The 21,497-nt window shown below is 53.4% G+C and overlaps 1 protein-coding gene across 5 annotated transcripts in view; it reads left to right on the plus strand.

Moving 5' to 3' along the window:
- The first annotated feature begins 225 nt into the window (after positions 1-225).
- EFCAB14 (EF-hand calcium binding domain 14) overlaps positions 226-21,497 on the plus strand; it is a 35,299-nt gene continuing 14,027 nt past the window's right edge. For 3 of the 5 annotated variants that reach the window (XM_044000921.1, XM_044000923.1, XM_044000924.1), the window contains exons 1-5: positions 226-525; positions 952-1,100; positions 9,470-9,615; positions 14,711-14,809; positions 18,730-18,840. In XM_044000921.1, coding sequence (XP_043856856.1) covers positions 284-525; positions 952-1,100; positions 9,470-9,615; positions 14,711-14,809; positions 18,730-18,840 — 747 coding nt within the window. In that variant the 5' untranslated portion in view covers positions 226-283. Of the gene's footprint in view, positions 526-951; positions 1,101-9,469; positions 9,616-14,710; positions 14,810-18,729; positions 18,841-21,137; positions 21,213-21,497 lie in introns of all 5 variants that reach the window. The other 2 variants (XM_044000920.1, XM_044000922.1) reach the window with 1 other exon arrangement.

The raw sequence follows: 21,497 nt of genomic DNA on the forward strand, positions 1-21,497 counted from the left end.
CAATAGGAGCGCGCGTTGCTGGCAGGCGGGTCGGGCGGCCGCGGCCCTGAGGGAGGAGCGTCGGGGCCGGGCCGGGGCCATGGGTCGGGAGCGGAGCCCGCGGCCGCCCGAGGCCGAGCTGGAGCCGGAGCCCGAGCCGGAGGCGCCGGGGGAGCAGAGCGGCTGAGCAGCCCGCGCCGTCCCTCCGCGTCCCCGTCTGCGCCCGCGTTCCCCCGGCCGGGCCGCGCTGGAGCCCGGCGGCTGCTGCTCGGCCCCGGGCGGCCCCCTCACGCCGCCCAAGAAGATGAAGAAGCGCAAGGAGCTGAACGCGCTCATCGGCCTGGGCCCGGGCGACGGGCGCGGCCGCAGCCGCCGCAGCCGCCGGGCCTGGAAGGGCGCCTCCGGCCACCGGCTGCTGCGCACCGAGCCGCCCGCCTCCGGCTCTGCGTCCAGCTCGGAGGACGAGGACGACGATGACGACGACGACGACGAGGACGAGCGCGGCGGCGGCGGCGGCGGGGGAGGCGCCCGCGCGCGCTTCGCCAGGTGGGAGGGGGCGCCGCGGCGGGGGGCGGGGGCCCGGGGTGGGGCCGGAGGCAGACCCCCCCCCCTGGCCGCCCCAACCGCGCGAGGGTCCCGGGGCACGGATGGGGCGCGGCCCGGGGAGGACGTGCCAGGCAGGAGGGACAGCCGGCGCCAAGGCGCGGCAGGGGGAGCAGCCGCGGGCAAGCGGAGGCCCGATCTCCCGGGCCGCGCAGCTGACGAGCGTCCGGGCTGGTTTTGAAGCCGGGGCTCTGGCGCCCACACCAGGGCTCCTCCCTGCCGGCGCAGGTGCCCCAGGCCGGGGCGCTTTTTAGGCTGGCCAGCCCTGAGACCCAGGGCTGCGGCCCGGGGTGGGGAGGGGTCATGGGAGCGGCCGGACAGTGGCCGGGCTGCGGCCCGTGCTCACCCCCGGTCTGTCCTTGCTTCCAGAGGAGACTACTTCCGCTGCTGCAAGGTCTGCTACCCCCTGTGTGCGTTCGTGCTTCTGGCCGCGTGCGTGGTGGCCTGCGTGGGCCTGGTGTGGATGCAGGTGGCCCTCAAGGAGGACCTGGATGCCCTCAAGGAGCAGTTCAGGATCTGTAAGTGTCCTTACGTCGAGCCCGGTGATTTTAGGAGGGTTTCCCTGACACTGCGTCTACCAGCTGGAGTCCTGGAGCAGAGCCCTGCGGGGGTGGCCCCCACTTCTCCCGGGGTCCCCCCTCTGCCCGGCTCCCCTGCGCTGGGGCCACAAACAAGCATCGCTGGTGGCCGGAGGTGCTCCCCGAAGCACCTGCCTGGGGCTCGGGGGCTTCTCTGCTCCAGAACCCCAGGGTCACACCTAAGAGTAATGATGGAAGGAGGGTAAGGAGAGAGAGGCAGAGCCCAGGGCCCCAGGCTCCACACCTGGCTTCTTCCCTCCTCTCTGACCCTGGGCAAGGTGCTGCGTGTTCTGGGCCTTGGTTTCCTCGTCTGGGAAATGAGGGAACTGGACTAGATGACCTCTGACCTCTCGTCCTGCTCCAAGCTTTTACCAGGAACTTAGCCGGACCACAGCGCTGTTGAGACAACTGTGAATGCCCTTCTGTGGCTTTGAGCCCCCGGAGCATAGAGATCCCTGTCCGGTCTGAGTACAAGCCTTTCCCAGGACAAGAGAAGTGTCCTAAAAGTGCTGGTGTAGGTGGCTGCTGGGTGGTGGGCTTTGGGTGCTCGAGGAGGCATAGCCGTGGTCAGTGTGTTTGCTGTGCTTCACTGTGTTTATTATTATACCAGAGTATTCTGTTGGGTGGAAATGGAGATTAGAACATGGATGACAGCATTGTGTTTGTGTGTGGACAAGAAAACTTCTTAAAATAAATAGGCCCATGGGCCAAAGGAGGAAAACTGGGCATTTGCCAGTGTCTTCCCGACTCGGGCCAGTGAGTTTGGTTAATTAGGTCAACCTCCCAGAAAAGCCTCCATCCACTTACCTTCCCACCCTCCTCCTGCCCCTAATAGGTTGTACTTGTTTTCACAATCATCTTTTACAAGTTGTAATTAACTTCACCGCCTGTGAATGTTAACAGGATATTTTAGAAAGTAAGGAGCTTATTTTATGGGAAGGCGGTTCAGTGTATTACTTGTTTAATTATTGAGGTGCTGCTAAGGGCCAGAGGGGTAGCAACAGTGCTTGAAACCCTGTGCTCCCCACAAGAGCCATGAGCGCAGTGCTCTGGGCCTCGTCCACACCGGCCCTCCCATGGGAGGGAAATCAAGGGCCTGCCTGGCCAAGGAGAGCAGAGAAGAAGGTGGCCTGTGAAGGGACTCAGTTGTGTTTCAGGGAGTCTGAAGGTGGGCTAGATTTAGGAGGTGCTCCTCGCTCCCCAGAAAGCCTTAACTTCTCCCCAGGGGCTCAGAGGGACAGCTCAGCCTTGACTTAAAGCTCTCCAGTGACTCATGGGCCTCCAGCCCCTCTAGGAGGGGCCTCTTGGTGAAGACATTCTGCTTTTACATCACCTTGCAGCTTTGTGGAGTAGCTTCCCTTCAGAACACGGTCTAGCCTGTCACCCCTAGTTTAGAAATACCTTCTCAGAGGGTCAGCTAGGTGGCACAGTGGATAAAGCACCAGCCCTGGATTCAGGAGGACCTGAGTTCAAATGCGGCCTCAGACACTTGACACGCACCAGCTGTATGACCCTGGGCAAATCACTTAACCCTCACTGCCCCTCAAAAAAAAAAAAAAGAAAATACTTTCTTGCTTATGCTAACCCTTTAAAACTGTATTTAGGCTAGCCCGTTCACTTTGTGATTGGTAAGCATGCCAGCCACCCTTGGCAATGTGCTTGTAGAAGGGAACCACAAGAGCCAAGCTCGCCCACAGTCCAAAAGCCCTTGGAAACATAGAGGAAACTCCTCCCACCTACCCTTCCTGCACCTAGTGGGGTCCTGCCATCACAGGGTGCCTCTGGCCCAGGCCTGTCTCTTCTGCTGCCCGTGATCATTCAGGCTCCCAGTCTGTCCCAAGATAGCCAGCCCGTAATTAAGCTTCCTGGGACCTTCTTTGGAGAAGGAGCAGATGCTGACTGGTTCTGACACCTCACTGAAGGGGCCTGTAGCTCTTCTCTTGGGTGCCCTCATCTTTATTAGTTTATGAGGGAGTGGGGTTTATGTTTGAGCCATTTTTCCTTTTCAGCCCGTGTCCAGAACCTTTGCCGAGTAGAGTATTATGACCGGCTGCTAGCAGTTCTGGGATGCTTTAGTCCAGCAATGTGAATCCTAAGCCCAGCCCCAGGGGATGGGATTGTTGGGGAGGAGTGCCACAGCCAAGGTGGCTTTTACTTCCCTTCCACGTGTCACCTTTTTGGGGCCTCGGTAGATAGATGAATGAGGTAGTTGATCTGAGCCCTCCTCCAGATGGAGCTTGTCTCTTGTGGGGCCCAGGTATTGTCAGTGTGGGAGGGCCTGGCCCATTGCCTCTGCCGGCACGCCGTCAGAGTCCTGGGCACCTCCGGACCATAGCCAGACATCAGGGAGGACTTTGGTGGAAGAAGAGTTCTATTTGGCTTGTGCTTCATAACCCCCGGACACCTTGTGTCCTACCCCTCTTAGAATTCTGTGGCTTTTAGTATGGGGTGGGGGCACGCGATGGCGAGGCGGCAGCCGTAGCTGAAGTAACCTCAGCTGGCATTTGCCTTCACGCCAGTGTTTGGTTTGTAAGGGATACGTTGGTCCTCTGGTTGTCTCCCCTTCTTGGAGGTGAGTAGGGGGGAACGCCAGCCTTGTGCTTCATCTACTTAGGACGTCAGTGGATTGGGAAGCTCTGGAGGCTGCAGAGCCTGCAGCACTGGGGCTTCCAGAAGGACTCGCAGGTCAGGCCTCGCAGCCTACTTTGCCCCCCTTCCCTAGTCCCATGTGCTCCCTTACACACTGCAGCTGCCCAACAGTGACTGTGGACTTCGAGCAAAGAAGGGACAGGATGACCAGAGCTTATGACAGGCCGGTCAGGCAAGAGATCAAGGCTCCCAAAGAAAAGCTGCCAGTCACTGCCCTGTTCCCCCTCCTTGGCCTTAAACAACCTCTTGAAAACATTTGCTTTAAACTGACTTCGATAATTAGCTCTGTGTAAGTGTCCGAAATAAGAGGAGCTGTCTGCCCCTCTTCAGGACCTTCTGAGAAGCCACAGCCTCTCCCTGTCCATGGACCACTAAAAAATCTGTCAGTCAGCATGGACTGAGCACCTGCTGTGTGCCGGAGATGCAGTTAAAGGCCAAAACCTGGGCCCTGCCCTCAGGGAGCTCGCAGTCTAATGCAAAGAATAAGCTCTAGGCAGCAGAAGGTGGAGCTAGTCAGTGGAGAGGAGGCACCTGCATGAACAGGAATGGGGAAAGGCCTCCTGTGGGTGGTGAGGCTTCCATGTCAGGGACCTGGGCTTAAGCCCTGTCTGTGTTGGCCCTCACTGCTCACTTCACTCCTCAGTTAGAAGATGAGAATGCTCTGTAGGGCTAGCTGCTGACTTCATTAGGATGGAACGAGGCAGTGCCTGTGGAAGCCAGCCCGGAAACCACACCCTGTTGACAGATGTTGTCAAGGAAGGGCCAGGGAGGTCTGAAATGAGGAGCCTTCTTGGGCAGTGATGCTGCCTCCACGCTCCTCATCAGACAGGAGGCCAGCAGCCAGCCCTTCCCCCCCCCCCCCTCTGGCTCCTCGGAGCCTCCCTGACAGGTGAGAGAACAGAGTGGAGTCCATCTGGGCTTCCTGGAGTATTCTCTTGAATGGTGTTTACCCAGACATGAGGGTGTAGATGTTTGCCTGAAAGAGCCTCTGAATTGCCTTTTTCCCCAGCATGCACAGGGATCATTGGGAGGCACCTACCAAGAAGGACTCATCCAGTGGGCAGCCGGGACTCTTCCCCTGCAGCCAGGCATCAATGTTGCATGAGGTGCTTGGGTGTTGAAAGCTCATGAATTAATCACTGGGAAGTGTTGGCTACACTTCCTCCTGTTTACTTAACCAAAGTGCCCGTGCTGGCCTCCAGCCTCCAGGAGCTCCCTGGCTGCCAGGGACTTGCCTGGCTCCTTCTCACTCCTTCCCTGGGGATCCTAGGCCTGGGCTGGCTCCTTTGGTCACCTCACACTCTTCAGCAGGAGGAGATGCAGAGATAGGGATTGGGTAACGGAGTCAGAGGGGCTCAGAATGGCTAGATGTCTGCACCCAGAGAACAGTTGTTACAGATTCATTGTGCACCAAGCTAGAGTTCTCTAGTAGAGCGCTCCAGGGACCTGTTGGGGGGCCTGTGCTGCCTCATTTTTACTAACGACTGGCTTGCTCCTCAGACTTACAGAAGCCTCAAAGCTAGGAGGGGCAGCTAACAAACCCACTGCATGACTGGGTCAGGATGCACAGTGACCACGACGGGCCTTAGAATCTTGCCCTAAATTCAGGAAGATGAAATGTCATGGGGATAAAAGGAAAGACGTGCACAAGAATAAGGTAGGGGAGGCATGGAGAGACAGGATTATTCTGAAAATGATCTGGGGGTTTCAGTGGATTACAAGCTCAACATGAATCATCACAGAAAAGAGCTGATGCCATCTTGAGTTGCATTAAGGCAGGCGGTGCTTCCAGGAACAGGGAAGTGGCTGTCTCTCTCCTTGTCAGATGTCATTGAAATATCTTCAGGTCTGGGAACCCTCAAGAACACTGAGAAGCTGGAGCATTTCCATGGTGGGGGGCAAACAGGTTGGGGAAGGGCCAGCGGTCTGAGATTGCTTGGAGAAGAAGGGCCTGTGCCCTTGGAAACCTGGGAGGACTTGTCTGTGCAAGTCTCTGAAGAGCCATCCTCCAGGGGAGGGTCCCTTCCTTCTGCTTGGCCTGCAGGGCAGAACCAGGGGCAGTGGGGTGGGGGCATCCTACGGGAGGGCTGTCCAGAGCCTCCCCTCTGTGGAGGCCATATGTCCCCACATCCAGTATGGGGGGGGGGCCGTCTTTTGGTGTGTGGCTTGGAATGGATGGCTGCAGAGGGCCCTTCTTGTTCTCAGATTCTGTGATTTGGAGCCCAACTCTGTCATGGCCCATGGAAAAGCCTCTGCCAGCCCGGGATCAGAATGAGCACGACCTCAGCAGTGCTCACGGAGCCAGTCTGGAGACTGTTCTGAGCCAGTCAGCTATCTAGTCACCTTCGTGCCTGGCCAGTCTGGGTGCTACACCCAGTTATTTACCTGATTCAGTAAATAACCTTCTCAAACTAGGCACCATTAGGCAATGGAACAAGCTGATGGGCTTGGGCTTCCATTTCACCTCTGATGCAGACTCCTTTGTTACCTTGGGCAAGTCACTTCTGTTCCCCATCAGATGAGGAGGTTAGACTCAGTGTCTGCTGAGATCCCTCCCAGTGCCAAACCAAGGGTCCTGTGAACAGATAGCCCAGAGCACCCTTCCAAAACTCTGTGTGTGTGTGTGTGTGTGTGTGTGTGTGTGCGCGTGCGCGCGCGCGCGCACGAGCTCGCGCTCACACTCAAGCTCAAGTGTGAAGGGGGGTGGCAAAGAGGGTGCTGGCATGCAGTCCAGATTAATGTAGAAGGAGGCACATCTGACAAACTATGGTTATAGGGTCACTTAACTCAGGAGAGAAAGAAAACTTGTATTGGAATCATGACGGAGGTTTTCATTGGGGTTTAGGAAATGAAGATGAGCCACTTTGGGCCACCAGATTAGGTTTGGTTTGGGGTTTTTTTGGTTTTTGGTTTTTGGTTTTCTTGCGGGGCAGTGAGGGTTAAGTGACTTGCCCAGGGTCACACAGCTAGTTTCAAGTATCTGAGGCTGGATTTGAACTCAGGTCCTTCTGAATCTAGGGCTGCTGTCACCTAGCTGCCCTGGGCCACAAGATTAGGAATGGGCATACCAGTGTCTCATCCACCAGGGTTTTTTATCTGTAGCTGAAATACACACCATGAAACCCATTCTGATCCAGGAGAGTCCCTGCCCCCAGGTACCGATTCCTCACATTGATTGGATGTGTGCAGATACATGTGCATGTTGGCCCCCTCTATGGAAGGCCAGCTTCTGGAGGACAGAGAATGGTTTTCTTTTGTCTTTGGATCCCCCACACAGAGCACAATGACTGGCACAGAGTCGGTGCTTAATTTGTTCATTGTTTTTGACCTACCTGTATCTAAGATGAAGCCTTCCCTAGAGGGCTGGTGACCAAAGGGACAGAAGGCTCACTTTCTCTGTATAGGGTGACCAATGACAGCAGTCTGCTTCTCCAAGGTGGAAGGGAGCCTCACTCTCATGTGCTCAGAACACGCATTTTACAGATGAGGAACCAAAACTCAGCAAGGGAAAGGGGTGGGGGTGACTGGCCTAAAGATACAGCTGGGCGAGGCTGCCCACCCAGGCCTTTTCTGCTACCCTGACTGGGCTGTGTGGATCTCTCACCTAATGTGGCTTATTAAAGGGTGCTGGTGGTGAAAAGCAGGGGGCCACCTGCCCTGCCGCCACCCCCTTCCCTTTCTTGGTATAGTGCTTTATTGAGTTTCCCTGAATACTGTCAACTCCCTTCTCTACTGAGAGAAATTATTGTTTTCTATTATATTAATATCCCATTGTTAATTAGGAGCCATACTGTTTATTTCCTCATTCAGGGACCTGCCCCTGTAGGTCAGTTGGCCAGTCTCTGAAGGACATGGCTGACAGGAGATTGCCCTAATCCTCTGTTACATGTTCCTCCATCTTGAACAGGACCCCACCCAACTAGGACTTGTAACTTTTGTCTGAAGTATAAACAGAATCTAATCTAGGTCTAGGTAAATTCTTGCCCTGAGAGAATCAGCCCATGTCCTAACCTGGTCTGGGTGGAGATGGAGTCCCCTGTCCAGATAGCTGGAGGCAGCTCAGTCTCATGATCAAGCCACATTCTTAGTGGGAGGAGTTGAAGGCTTCTAGCCCACCTCATTAAATGTCCACCAATCAGGCTTGATTTTTCCTGTCAAGGGCATTTCTTTTCAAAATAAAAAGTAAGCATTCAGTATCTCTATTAGGGTTCTTTGGTTACCAAGAGAAACCACTGACCACCAATTTATTGATTATTAGCAAACCTAATTAATAAATTGATTATTAGTTACCCAGAAACTCTGTTTCTCGGGTTTTTCATTCATCACACTACCTAACAGTTCGTTCCCACCCTGTGAAGATTTGAGGAGGTGTCTCCTCAAACTATTAATGACTGGCCCTTTATAGCAGTTAGTCAATAGCTAACATGTAATAATGAGCATGCAAACAGCTTTGGCTTATGGGAAAGGGGAGAAGTGTGGGTGTGTATATGTGTGTGTTTCATTTGTCTTGGCTGTTTTGAGTGCCAGTGGGGTTGAAAATTGTCTCTTAAAGTTGTAGAAACTGTATGGATCCTCCAGAGCTCACTGGTGCTGGCCCCATGAATCTTGAAGGTCTTTTAAAAGAGAGTGAGAAAAAAAAAAGAACCCCCCCCCAAAAAAAAGAAAGTGAAAGCATCAAGCCATACATTAGCTAGCATATCTGTCCATCTTTCTCTCTCCTCTCCCTTCTCCTCCTTCCCTCTCTGCTTTCATTTTGAGCTCTAGGCTGCTATTCATGCAGACAACATTCTCTTCTTCTTTACAAGGAGCTTTAATCAATCAGCCATAGGGTGGCCAGCAGTATAACTGCGGCTCATCGTCTGTCTTCATCTTGTAGATTGTTGAGGCCCCAGGTCCTCTGTGAACAGATAGACAAAGAGGACTTTGATCTCAAAATTGCCAAGGCCAAGGCCCCATCAACAGCCCCACATGTCTCTCAATAACCTGATACCCAAGATAAATCCTTCCCCCCGGCCAGGCCTAAATCTTCTTTGAGCTGGTCAGAGTTCTGTTCTCAGTCCTCTCCTTGCTTAATGGGCCAGTGTGGTTGGTGAGTAGCCTGGTTACAGTACAGGCTTAAGGTCTTAGAGAGGAAAAGATTGGAAAGGTTTAGCTAAGTCATGTGGTAACGGGATGATTCTCCCCACCTTTGTCCTGAGCCTAAGGTCAGTGTGATAGAAAATGCCAAATGTTAACTGCGCATTTGAAGGCCTGTTTCCAGCTAACATCTGTAGTGTATTTTGGGGCACACAAAGTGCGCCTACAGGTGTTATCTCATCAGATAAGGTCCTCGCAAGGATCCTGGGAGGAGGGCAGGGCAAAGATTATCGCCATTTAACACTTCAGAAAATCGGGGCTCTGCAGATTTGGGGGGACTAGGAGCCTCCAGGGAGGAAGTAGCCAGTCTAAAGACTCTGCCGCTCTTCCCCCTCCTCTTTGTCCGTCCTGTTGTATCCCAAGGATATGAGCTGCTCCTCTCCCCGAGTCTGATTAGCACAGACAGAACAGTGCTTGTCGCCCCCCCAGCTCCCCTCTCTGCTTAGATAGTCCGACGTTCATTCATCTTTGGGTCACAGGGATTACTGGCTGCTATTGCTGATCCTTCTTATTTTTGGTTTTAGTGGAATCTAATCAGAAAAGCTCATTCCAAGAGATCCCCAAACTAAATGAAGAACTCCTCCACAAACAAAAGCAGCTGGAGAAGATTGAATCTGGAGACCTGGGCTTGAGCAAAATCTGGATAAACATCACAGAAATGGCCAAACAGGTAGAAGGGGTTTGCTTGCACTGCTCTACAGCTCCTTGCCCGTAGCGCAGAGAAGGCCCAGGTGATGGAGACTGCCTCCTGTCTGGGTAATTCAGGAGGTGTGGGGGCAGAGCCATCAGCTCGAGGTAGCCGTGTACTTGTCCTAATTTGACTGAGACAGGTGTGGAGGGATGTGGTCAGTGCCAAAAGGTGCTTCCCCCTCCCCCCCCAGAAGCTCAGTTCCTGAAATGCCACAGTGAGGTGGACCTGCCCGAGGGGCACAGAAACAGGCACCCTGTTGAAAACGGGATAGCCAAAATGGAAGGAGGAAACAAGAAACTACCATTTGTAGCTTCCCAAGTCCTCCTGGGCTTTGTGGGATTTGTGTATTTTCTAGGATTTTACCCAAGAGCAGTGTGGTCTGCTAGTCCCGATGTCTGACTGCGATTTAGAAGCTCTTGAGTTATTGGTGCTTTCCTGGAGCAATTTAATTACCAAATAAAAGTAAATCGTTAAAATGATAGATGCCCTGCAGATACTGAATGCTGTGGGCAGGCCTTTTATTAGACAATGATGGCTCATTCTGTTGCACTGCCTCTTACTCCAATAGCCTCAGGGTCCCAGACTGGACTAGCTGGTCTCTGTGGTCCCTTACAACGCAGAGATTCTGTGATTCTGGCATGAAATATTAAAATGCCAGACTCAGAGGCAGCCAGAGCTGTTCTGCCCCTCGTCCCCTCTCTCCAAGCTGTCAGGCTGCGTCTGGGGGGGTGGGGAACCACCCTCTTAGATTCATTTTGCCGGAAGGGGTGGCACACAGGCAGCAGGGGCTCCAGAGCAAGGGATGCCAGGTCCCCTCTGCCACCACCCAGGGTCACCCCCAGCTTTGGGGTGTGGGCAGAGCTCACTGGCTTGTCTTGCTCATAACTCACTGAGCAAAGAAAAGAAGCAGTGGGAGGGTGTTCAGTTCTATTCAGCTTAGGCTTATGTGGTACCCCCAGAGCCAATCAGAATCTGCCATTTGGGCACCAATGCAGGCCCATAGTGCCCCAGCTAGGAGCGAGGGCCCTGAAGGAGAAGAGCCCTCCCTATCAGCCGCCGCCCCTCCTTCTGCCGTTCCTCCCCTGAGATAGTCCTTGGAAAGAGGAAAGATCAGGAGGTAAACTCAGGTCTGAGCTGAGCTTCAGGGAGTCGCTTCACAGCTTCCCAAGTTTGGGTTTGGTTTCCCTGGCCCCACTATTCACTAGGGCCTAGTTTAGAGCTTATCCCCTGGCCCCTTCTGACTCAATACCAAGGATTCCAGGAAAGTCCCTCCCATCCCAGGCCTCCTCCTGTGGATTGGGCAGAGGGCAGTGCCAGGCCTGCTTTTCTTTGTCCTCAGAGCCACTCATGAGGCTGGCATGCTGCAGAGGAAGCCTGATGGGTTCTGGGCATCTGCATCATGGCCTGCCTCCAGCCAGGGGACCCACCCAGTGCAGGGCCTCACACTGGTGACCTGTAGTCGTGTGCTTCTTCCTCAACCCTGAAGCCTCCCCTGATTTTCTGTAGGACCTTCTTTCCCCATCCCTCCCCCACTGCTCCTCTTACATTCAAGGCTTAGGGGCAGAGGGTGGCCAAAGGCTACATTTGGAGTCACACCACCTGCATTTATATCCTGGCTTTTTTACTTTCTGCCCAGAGATCTTGGACCAGTTACTTTACCTTTCCAGACCTCGGTTTCCTGATCTGTAAATATGGGGCAGGACTAAATCCAGGGGTTCTTCACCTTTTCTCTGCCACCGACTCCCCTTTGGTATCTTGGTGAAGCCTACAGACTCTTCCAATTCATGGTTTTAATGAGTAAAACAAAATAAATGGGATTACAATGGAGAAATATAGTGATCAGAAAAATTGGGGTTAAGGCTCCCTGGCTTGCCGGCTGTCCAGGAAGCCGAACTCAGATTCTTGTGTTCTCTTCCCTTGTGGCCAATTCTAAGCCTCCCAGGCAGTGACAGGCACTGACTTAGGCTCAGGTCCCTTTGGACTTTTGGGGCCAGGAGGGCTTCGTTTGCTCTCCAAAGTAGAAACAGTGTGTGTGTGATGCTGCTAGTGCATGATGAGGGATCGCCCACAGTGGCTATTTTTACTCGTGCTCGTCGAGGTGGCTCATAATGTGCGCAGCGGGTTTATTTTAAGCAGCTCTGGCTGACTCATCCCTGGGCTTGTGCTGTGCAATCCTTCCCGCTTTGAATTTATCTTTAAAGCTTTCAATGAGCTCTGCTCTTTAGACCCTTCCATTCATGGAGATAGAGGAGAGCGGCCCGCTCCATCCTGCCCCTCCAGGCCTGCTCCCCGACTCCTTTGGCATGGTGGAAGAGGAGTCTACTTCAGAGTGGGCCCCTGACTGGCGGACCCCAGCATCCTCCCAGGGCCCAGGGCCCAGATTCAGTTTGCTGGCTTTGGGCACTCCTTCCAGGGATTCTGTTTACTTGGGATCAGCTGTCCTGGCAGCCAAGTAAAAAGCCAACAGGTCACCTAAAGGCAGTGAGTGGCAGCCCTGCCCGGCAGCTATGCTCCATTCCATGGTGAAGGTAGCAGCTCCATGTCCCCAGGATGCCACGGGCCTTCCCCAGGCCTCTGGTGGTCCACTTGCCAAGTACCACTCCCAGGCACTAGCAAACGGTCCCTTGGGGCCCCCGATTCAGTGGCTTCTGTTCCGGCCTTATATTTCATCAGGGGAGAAGCCCTGGTGGAAACAGTCACCTTTTGATTGGCCGGGTATGTGAATAACCGCATTCTGTCCTCCCTTGTTGACATCGCTTCGTGTTGCTCAGTGGCTTCTTCTTCCTGGCCTAGATTCCCTTCTTCCCAACTCCCTCCCTTCCGTTTCTCCCAGTCCTCCGCCTAAGTTACACTCAAGTCTTCCTACCTCGTGCAGGTTTTTTCCCTTCTGGCCCACAGTGGGGCTTCATGATCACTGTGGTGTCTACGCCTGGACTTTCTCTCCCTTGTTGGTGAGTTGGCTCTGCCCCACTAGGGGCAGAGTTGTTCCTGTATGTTGTAGGTTCCTTCTCCACCCCCTGAAGCCTCCAGATCAGGTGTTCCTGAGACCAGGGGCTGTGCATCTCTCTTCCTCCTCTATCTTCAGTGTCCCAGCACAAGACTGGGTAGTCAATTCTTTTGGGGAAGTTGCTCTCACCACAGTAAGATGCATCGTTCCTATCTTAGCATGTGGGAAGGGGCAGGAGCAAAGGATGAGGGATGGAGCCCATGGCATACATCAGAGCTTAGCTCGGGTGGGACTTTCCCAGTGCAGAATTTGGCATAAGCCAGGGCAGAGGCAGGAGCATCTGACTTAGATAGAACCATTGTAACCTGTCTGCCTGCCCCTCCTGCACACAGGGGTAGCCTGGTAGTGAGGTGCCAGGGCTTCTGGCAAGGGTAACTTCCCAGAAGGTGGAGCGCCAGAGCCCCCATCAGCAGAACAAGCCAGAAGAGAGAGCTAAGGAAACAGCCTGGGCCAGGCTCCAGCCCTCATGGACAGGCCTCTGCAGAGCCACCGCCCCCCTCCCCCCACAACTCCCCCCAGCTTCTGACTCTGCTTAGTAAGACCTGAGAAGGGAATGACAAAGGCTGGCTTTGACTCAGTCTGGGAGAGAGAGGCTGTGAAGAGCCCCATTTTACAGATGAGGAAATCAAGGCTCGGAGGGACCTTCCCAGGGTCACACAGCTAAAAGAGTCAGAGGCAGGATTTGAACCCATGTCCTCCTGAATCCATCTTCAGCTCACTCACTCTACCACATTACCTCAAGAATCCTCTCTAATAACCTTATCAGTCAATAGACATCCCATTTACTTGAGATCTGCATGGTGACAGCCTAGACAGACAGACAGGGAGCTGCCGGGGGCCTGTGCCCCAGGCCCCTCCACCCAGGGGCAGCTCTGAGCCTCAGAAGTATCTCCATCAGACCTGAATTTATGCCTCCATAGCTCCCACCTTTTCTCCTGGTTCAGCCAATTGAGGCCATTCAGGGCAAGATGAATCCCTCTTTCCCATGATTCCCCTTCCTCTCCACCCACCCCCCCAAACAGAGTCTTCTCCACCCTAAACATCCTTCATTGCTTCAGCCAGTTCTTAGTAGTAGGAGGGCCAGGCCTTTCACCCTCCAGGTGCCACTTCTCTGCCTTGGTCCTGACCCGCATCCTCTAGATGGAGTCCGAGGAGGGCTGAGGACATTGACACTGTCCCTACAGAGGGAGGGCAAAGCTGCTTTGGGTTTGGATCCGGTGCAGGTTTTAATGAGCTGCTTTGAGTTGTAAGCATGGAGTCTCCCCCCCCCCCCCCCCCCCCCCCGTTGGTGAGCGACTCAAGTTCCCTGGGCGTCTGCCACAGTACACAGGTTTGAGCTGTGAGATCCCGTCAGCAGGGCGAGATCCCCCAAGCTCCCATTTGTAACGATTGGAATGACGCCATCTGCTGGAGACAAAGCTCCACCATGAGGAGAAGGCAAGACGTGCGGCTCTTTGGCATCACTGACGTTTGCTTGTGGGAGGAAGATGGGGCAAGGCTGGCGCTCTCGCCCGTTTTCGTCAGGACTCTGGTTGAGGTGGAGCTAGGAATGCTCTCTCCCTTTAATAGATGGATGAATCTAGGCCTTTCTCTCTCTCTTTACCAAATTCTTATTCTCCTTAATAAATGTTTAAAAGTCTAACTCTTGCTAAAGCTTCTATTTGTTGGCCACCACTCATTAGATATTTTAGACAGACTAACTAGAATTCTAGCCCCTTACACATTCCTCCACACTTCCTGCTGCACACCATGCATTACCACTTTGACCACCGAGCACACGAAGATCAGTGAATAGCTTGGGTGCGATTCTAGGCCCAAAATGACTCCTCCAGATTGCGCTGCCTCTTTCTGCTCAAGGACTGTTGGCACAGTGCGACAGGTCCACAGCCTTGGTGGAGGGAGGTTGGGTGGGCTGCTGGGCCTCTCCAGACTCCCAGGCCTGGGCAGCCCCAGCACAGCAGGGAGCAAGTATCCCCATGGGGGCAAGCACCAGGTAGCAGAGCCTGAGGCCCAGAGTTCTTGAAGAGGATCGTGTTTTCCAGAATGTGCTTTTCTGTATCTTTTCAGATTGCTTTGTTGACTTCCACAGTGAACCACCTCAAAGCCAACCTCAAATCGGCTTCGGATTTGATCAGCCTGCCTGCAACTGTCGAGGGCCTTCAGAAGGTAAGGGCATGACCCAGAGCTCCAGCTTCACTGAGGGGGTCACAAGAAGACTTTGGCAGCAGTGGTTCAGGCCTTGATTCCGAGCCTTGAGAGCTCCTGCTCTTTGGGTTTTCTAAGTGTCTGTCATCCTTGTGCCACCCCCATAAGGGGGTGGGGAATCTTTGGATCCCTGGCATCCTTACTGTACCCTGGGGAGGCCTTCTTCCATTCCTCATCTTCCAGGAAATGGCATCAGTATAGTTTTCCGAGTGCTGAGGGGTAAAGACACTGAGCTGATCCCATGCCTCATGTCTAGGGCATGCTCCCTTGTCCCCCTCAGTAAGTCTTGCAGACACTTTTGCAGGGGCCATGCTGGCTGCTGGGGAGGCATAGAGACACATCCCAGCCCTCATGGAGCCCACAGCTCCAGACAGAGCATGTTGGCGCACAAGATTCATTCTTTGCTCCAATGGCACCTGACTGTATGTGTGCAAGTACAGGAGATGGGGCCTGTGTGAGGCCGGAAGAAGCTTCTCACGGAAGTGGCAGCCAAGTCAGACTGAAAAGGGATAGTGAGCCTCGCTCCAGGGTTGGGGAACAACCTAACAGCATGGACTCATTTAGAGACCAGCTAATCCAGCCACTTCATTTTACAGTTGAGGAAACTGAGGTGCAGAGTGGTTAAGTGACCTGGCCACAATCACCCAGGTAGTGAGTGGAAGAGCCTAGATCTGAAACCCAGGTCCTCTGGCTCCCAATCCAGTACCCCCACCAGTGCCTAGTCTTGTGTCCCCGAAGCACAGAGGAAGCAAAGCTGGCTGGCAGTTTAGGGGCAGATTGACGAGTTCAGAATGGACAGGTAGGGTAACAGCGGAGGAGGCCAGAAGGGAAGGCAGTGAATTGGGAGGCATTGAATGGCCGGCCAAGGAGTGACCTGCATCCCCTGAGGATGAAAACCAAAAATGGTGGAGAAAGCCAAGGAGCAGGAAGTAGGGGTGGCTGTCCCCTCCCAGGACAAAGATTAGAGTTGCCTGGCCCTTCTGCTCCTTTGACCTGCCCTAATAGTCATTTACATTCTGCTAGACAGAAGCTGCTTTCGCCTTTTCCCAAATAGTAGATGAGAGTCCCTTAATGCAGATACAAGTGAAAAGCAACATGTCACAAACCATTTTGCCCAGAAAATCACTTGTGTAGACCTTTGGGGGCATTCACACTCCATACTGGACTGGGACTTGGGCACCACACAGGTGTGCACCTCTGTCCTGACCACTCAGGAGCAGATGGGGAACTTGAGGCAGGTGGGGCTAAACAGTCAGACTGAGGTATCCAGGTCCACGCCCTGCTCCTGTGTGCCAGCCCTTAGAGGGTGGCCTCACTTACCAAATACAGGCTCAGTAAATATTTGAATCAGGTGAACTCAAAAGTGGTGAAGTACTTCTATATCGAGGCTTTTGTTTGTGAGCTCACAGAGGTAGCGTCCTGGGTTTGGAGTTCGAGGACTCTGAGTAACCTGAGCATGTCCTGTTTCCTCTTTCAAACAAGGGGGTTGGACCAGAGCCTTGATTACGTCATCTTATCTGCAGGCAATGTCAGATGGAGCTCCCTGGGGGCAGACACTTGGCTTTTTTTGGCCTTTCTTTGTATACTCAGGGCTTGGCGGAGTGCCTGGCACAGTCAGCACTTAATAAATGTGATGTTTAAAAATCTAAATGTGATGTCTAAAAAATCTAATGTGTGGTTACCTTAAATGAGAAGCTTTAGCACCAGTCTTTGGGCATTAAGCATTTATTAAAGCATACCAGGTATTCACGCAGAGTTCAGAAAGTTAAGAAAAGGCCTATCTAGCCTGGAGTTTCAGCCTGGTTGGGTTCTTCCTCAAGTCCTCTGCCACAAGCCTGCTTCAACCATGAACTCCTCTCAAACTGAGTGTGGAAGCTTTTTATAGGTCTGGAGCAGAGGCGGTCCTTCACACTGCTTCCAGCTGATTGGCAGGTGTCATCCAAATCCATCAGTTCACTGGACTTGAAGGTGATCTCCAGTCGAGTTCAAAGTCCTTAGCTTCTGAGAATAATACCTTTTTTTTTTTTTTTAAAGTGAGGCAGTTGGGGTTAAGTGACTTGCCCAGGGTCACACAGCTAGTAAGTGTTAAGTGTCTGAGGTCTGATTTGAACTCAGGTCCTCCTGACTCCAGGGCCGGTGCTCTATCCACTGCACCACCTAGCTGCCCAGAGTAATACCTTCTTAAGGGCCAGTCAGGTGTGGTTACAATCTAATTAACTTGAAGTAGGCTAATCAGCAGTCAATCACTCTCACCTAATTCAGTCAGTTTAGATTAACCTCCAGGTGAGCCTTTGAGTACCTGCCAAATCCCATCATTTTCTCCCATAAATGTCTTGACTGACTGGCCCTCCATAGCCAAAGAAGAATGGGGTGCCCATGAATGAATTCAGGTCCATGACACTCCAGTTCATTCATGACCAAACATCTGTTCACCTTCTGCTGCCTTCTCACAAGGCACCAGGGAAGCAAGAATAGGAAATGCACATGCCTGCTCTCCAGCAGCTTAGAGTGAAGGCCTGAGCCCTGTGCCCTATAACTGAGGCACTGAGAGCATGCTGGGAGTGCAGAGCAGAGAGCCGGGGAAGGCTCCTTGGAGAGCAGAGCATCTCTAACTACATGGCCTCAGGACCTGGCAGAGAGACACTTCCTGGCCAAGGTCTCCTGCAGACTTGGGCACTAACTGATCTGAACTCGCTGCTCAGGCAGTAGGAGGTGGCCCACAGACATGGTTTTAATGGGACTCATTCCCCAAAACCTTTGTCTTTGGCTAAATCAGTCACAGCTAGGTGGTACCAGGCCTGGAATCAGTAAGACTCCTCTCCCTGAGTTCAAATCTGGCCTCAGATACTCACTAGCTGTGTGACCCTGGGCAAGTCACTGAACCCTGTTTGCCTCAGTTTCTTCACCTGTAAAATGAGCTGGAGAAGGAAATGACAAACCACTCCAGGATCTTTGCCAAGAAAACCGCAATGGGGTCACAGGAGAGTCAGACACGACTGAAAAACAGCAACAAAATCAGCCACAAGCAGTCAGCCACTGACCCCTGTTAAAATTCTCAGCTGTAATGTGACATCATCATCTTCACAATACCTAGCATTGATAGAATACATTGGGGTTTGCAGATCACTTTTATGGTGGGCTAGTTATGATTCCCATTTTACAGATGGGGCAAAACTGAGGCATCCAGAGGTGAATCGACTCTCCCAGGGTCACATAGTTAGAAGTGTCTGGGGCTACATTTGAACTCAGGCTTTCCTGAATACGGACTTAGTGCACTGTGCTGGCCATATACTTTGTATGTAATTGCCACCAATTTAATAAATTAGCAAAATTCACATGCCCTGGTGGCACTTTACAAGATCTTCCTCAACTCCTTGGCACAGGCCTCCCTTAGAGGTGGGTGCTGACGCCTATCCCACTCCCAAGCAGGGCTGGCACAGGCAAACATGGGCATGGCCTGCTTGGGCCTTCCTCTGGGTGCAGAGCGAGGAGCCCTAAGGGCAACGTCTCCTTCCCTGAGGCTGGCCCTTCTCCAGAGAGGACAAGCAGTGTGGATGTGAGTTCCCTCAGCTGGCTGCCCAAGATGGCAGCACCTGGCCTCAAGTGGCCACGCAGTAATCGATCCCAAATTGACATGCTGGTGTCATATGTTTAGAACAGCAAGGAGCCATAGAGCTTGAGCCCTTTGCTCCCGGAGAAAGGGGTGACCTCCTAAGGGCATACAATGAGAGTTTGTCCTTCCTGGAAAAAAGCTCCCAGTGCCCGCTCTCCTCGGGGCATCAGGAAGCCTGAGAAGTCACTTGGGGGTGAGCCAGAACTCTGCAGTACCCATGGGGTTTCTTTTGGCCTTGGGGTCACCCTTACTGTTCATCCCTCTTCAGAGCGTGGCCTCCATCGGGAGCACCTTAAACAGCGTCCGTCTTGCTGTGGAGGCCGTACAGAAAACAGTCGATGAGCACAAAAACACCATTGAGACCCTTCGGAGTGACATGGTAAGCAATTCTCACCCCAGCCCAGAGGCGGCCCACCCTCCATTCCCATCCCTCTGTCAGCCAGCCTGTCTGCAGAGCCAGCCTCTCAGGCAGGGAGGAGCCTTGTCAAAGCCAAGTGTGTTCTCTGATGCCACATCTGCACAAAGCACGTGTGAGAATGTTTTATGAAGCATTCATGATTAAACCCCCGCAGAGCAGACGTCCATGACTTGGATTCCCAGCAAGGGTGGGAGACTCACCTGAGGAGGGGAGAGGAGGGGAAAAGTAGCCACAGCCAGCCCGGTGTCACACTGTCCCAGGGTCCTCGCCCCTCTGGGTGGTCTGCATGGAGCCAGGAGTCCGAGGCATGAACCATCCCTGTGCCCAGCTTTGTGTTGGGCACAAGGTGGGAGGCAAATGGAGCGGGCCCAGGGGCTCCAGGGACTCAGTCTTGGTGTCAAGATACAAAGCGTTTCTGGGAAGTGACAAGAGAGCTCCTGTTTCTGTAAATACAGTGCTGTCCCTACAGGCTGAAGAATGTGATCATGCCCATTTTGTAGATTCTGAAACTGAGGCTTAGAGCTAAGCTGGGGATATGACTTACCCAGGGTAAGAAAGTGAGTGTTAAAACGAGAGAGAGAGCAAGCGAGCTCGCAAGCAAGCATTTCTTTATGATGTCCTGTGTGTGCCAGGCACCGTTCTGAGCACTTTAGTAGGAGCTCCTTTTGATCCTCACAAGAACCCTGGGAGGCAGGTGTTGTCAATATCCCCATTTTACAATTGAGGAAACCAAGGCAGACAGGGTAGAGTGACTTGCTAATGTGTGTCTGAGACCGCCTATGAACTCGGTCTTCCTGACACCAGGCCCAGTGCTCTCCCCACTGCACTGTCCAGCCTAGAATCACCCAGCCCATCATTCTGCAGAAGACAAAGTGCCAACTCCCCACCTCCCAACACTTGCCACTCCTGCCCTTACCTCTCTTGCTCAAGTCACTGCCAATGCAAAGGCAGGGATGGCTGCTGAGACGCTGCCTGTTCCCCAGGCCTGGCCTCAACTTCTCTCCCTCTTTAAGTGGGTTCCTGGGAGGGGGGCCCTTGGCACTAAGAGAAAAAGGCTTTCCCCAATGGTGCCACCATTTCTTCCCTTGCAGAAGAATCAGAGCGACTGGTTCTTTTGTTTCCCCAAAGGACACAGTTTGGAGTGGGGACTGAGGGCCTCCCTTAGACATTTCTTCTGCTCATTATCCAAGCTGAGGCAAAATGAATGCATAAAAGAGTTAAAGATTTCAGAAGCCACTTTGCTGCCGCTGATTGCATTCTATTATAATTAAGTTTCTGTCTTCAAGCTGCCTGGCCATATGCCAGGAAGGCCGCGCGCGCATGTGTGTGTGTGTGTGTCTGTCTGTCTGTCCGAGTCTGCGTGCACACAGCACATATGCCACAATGGGAAGCCCTCATTTTGCCCAGCCCTGAAGGGTGAGGATGTGGTGCTTTCACCAAGGCACCAGAGTGGGGTCTCTACCCAGCCTGGCCTGCAAGAGCGGCAGAGAATCCATGTACAAAACTCCACTTGCATCCAGGGGACACGGAACTCCTCCAGGAAGTTTCCAGTAAAGACGGTCACTGGGGCATGGCACTTTCAAGGGACGGAGGTTAAGCAGTGACAGTGAGGACAACAGATGTTGACTCAGTCCTAGGTGTAGGCCGAGCCTGGGGCAAGGCCCGGGAGGAAAAGGGGACCAGCCGCCTCCAAACTCCTCATACTGTGCAGCCCCCTCTGCCTCTACTCTCAAGTTTGGGTCAGAATTCAGTAGCCGCGAGTGATGGAGATGGAGATTCAGGGAGCGGCCAGTTACTCTGAGCTGGAGGATGGCCTGGCATTTTACAGATGAGGGGGCCAGGGCTCAACTCCAGGGGCTCCCGACTCCAAGTCTACCATGGTTCTCCTGGCATGAGCAAAGCCTAGAGGCCGGAGGGCATAGGGAGGGCTTGGCTTCTGTGAGCTCCTCCAGGGCAGGGACACTTTTGTCTCTGGCACCTGGCACAAGGCCTAGCATGCTACCCCTTTGACTAAAGAGGACAGTAAGTGACAGAGGGAAAGAACATTGGCTCCTCCTGTTGTGCGCCCTTTGGAGGCCTCAGCCAGGGCCAGGCCTGATGCCTTTGGGGGCACAGAGACCCCTGAGGCTCTCCCCGCCCAGGCTCTCACCACTGTGTGTCAGCTGTTGCCTGGGTCCCCTCTCAGTATCAGAAAGTGAAAGGCCACAAAGAGCCGGGCCTCAGTCGTGGTCTCTCGTCTCTTCTGTTGCTCTTACTAGATCCAGCACCTCTCAAAGGAGAGCAGTAAGGCCCCAGGCCTGACCAGGAAAAGTCCAAGAGAGAATTTCCAGCAGGTACTTGTTGCCCCCTCTTCAGTGCTTCCCACAGAACATACCCAGCTGGGAGAGGTATCCGGCAAACCACTTGGATTCAGTCAGTGGCACCATGTCAGACCTTTGCCCACAGTCAGTATTAACGTAGCCTGGCTCTGGTCGGTGGAGCTCATGGGGAGCAGGCCCATAAACCCTTTTTCCAGTTACATTTGCCCCAGGGGCCCTAGAATCAGCACAGCTGACAGAAGAGGTTTGAGCAAGCAGAATGAAGGGCACGTCCCTTCAGAAATTGTATCTTCCAGCCTG

Source organism: Dromiciops gliroides, chromosome 4 (assembly GCF_019393635.1).
Source record: "Dromiciops gliroides isolate mDroGli1 chromosome 4, mDroGli1.pri, whole genome shotgun sequence".
Classification (NCBI taxonomy): Eukaryota; Metazoa; Chordata; class Mammalia; order Microbiotheria; family Microbiotheriidae; genus Dromiciops; species Dromiciops gliroides.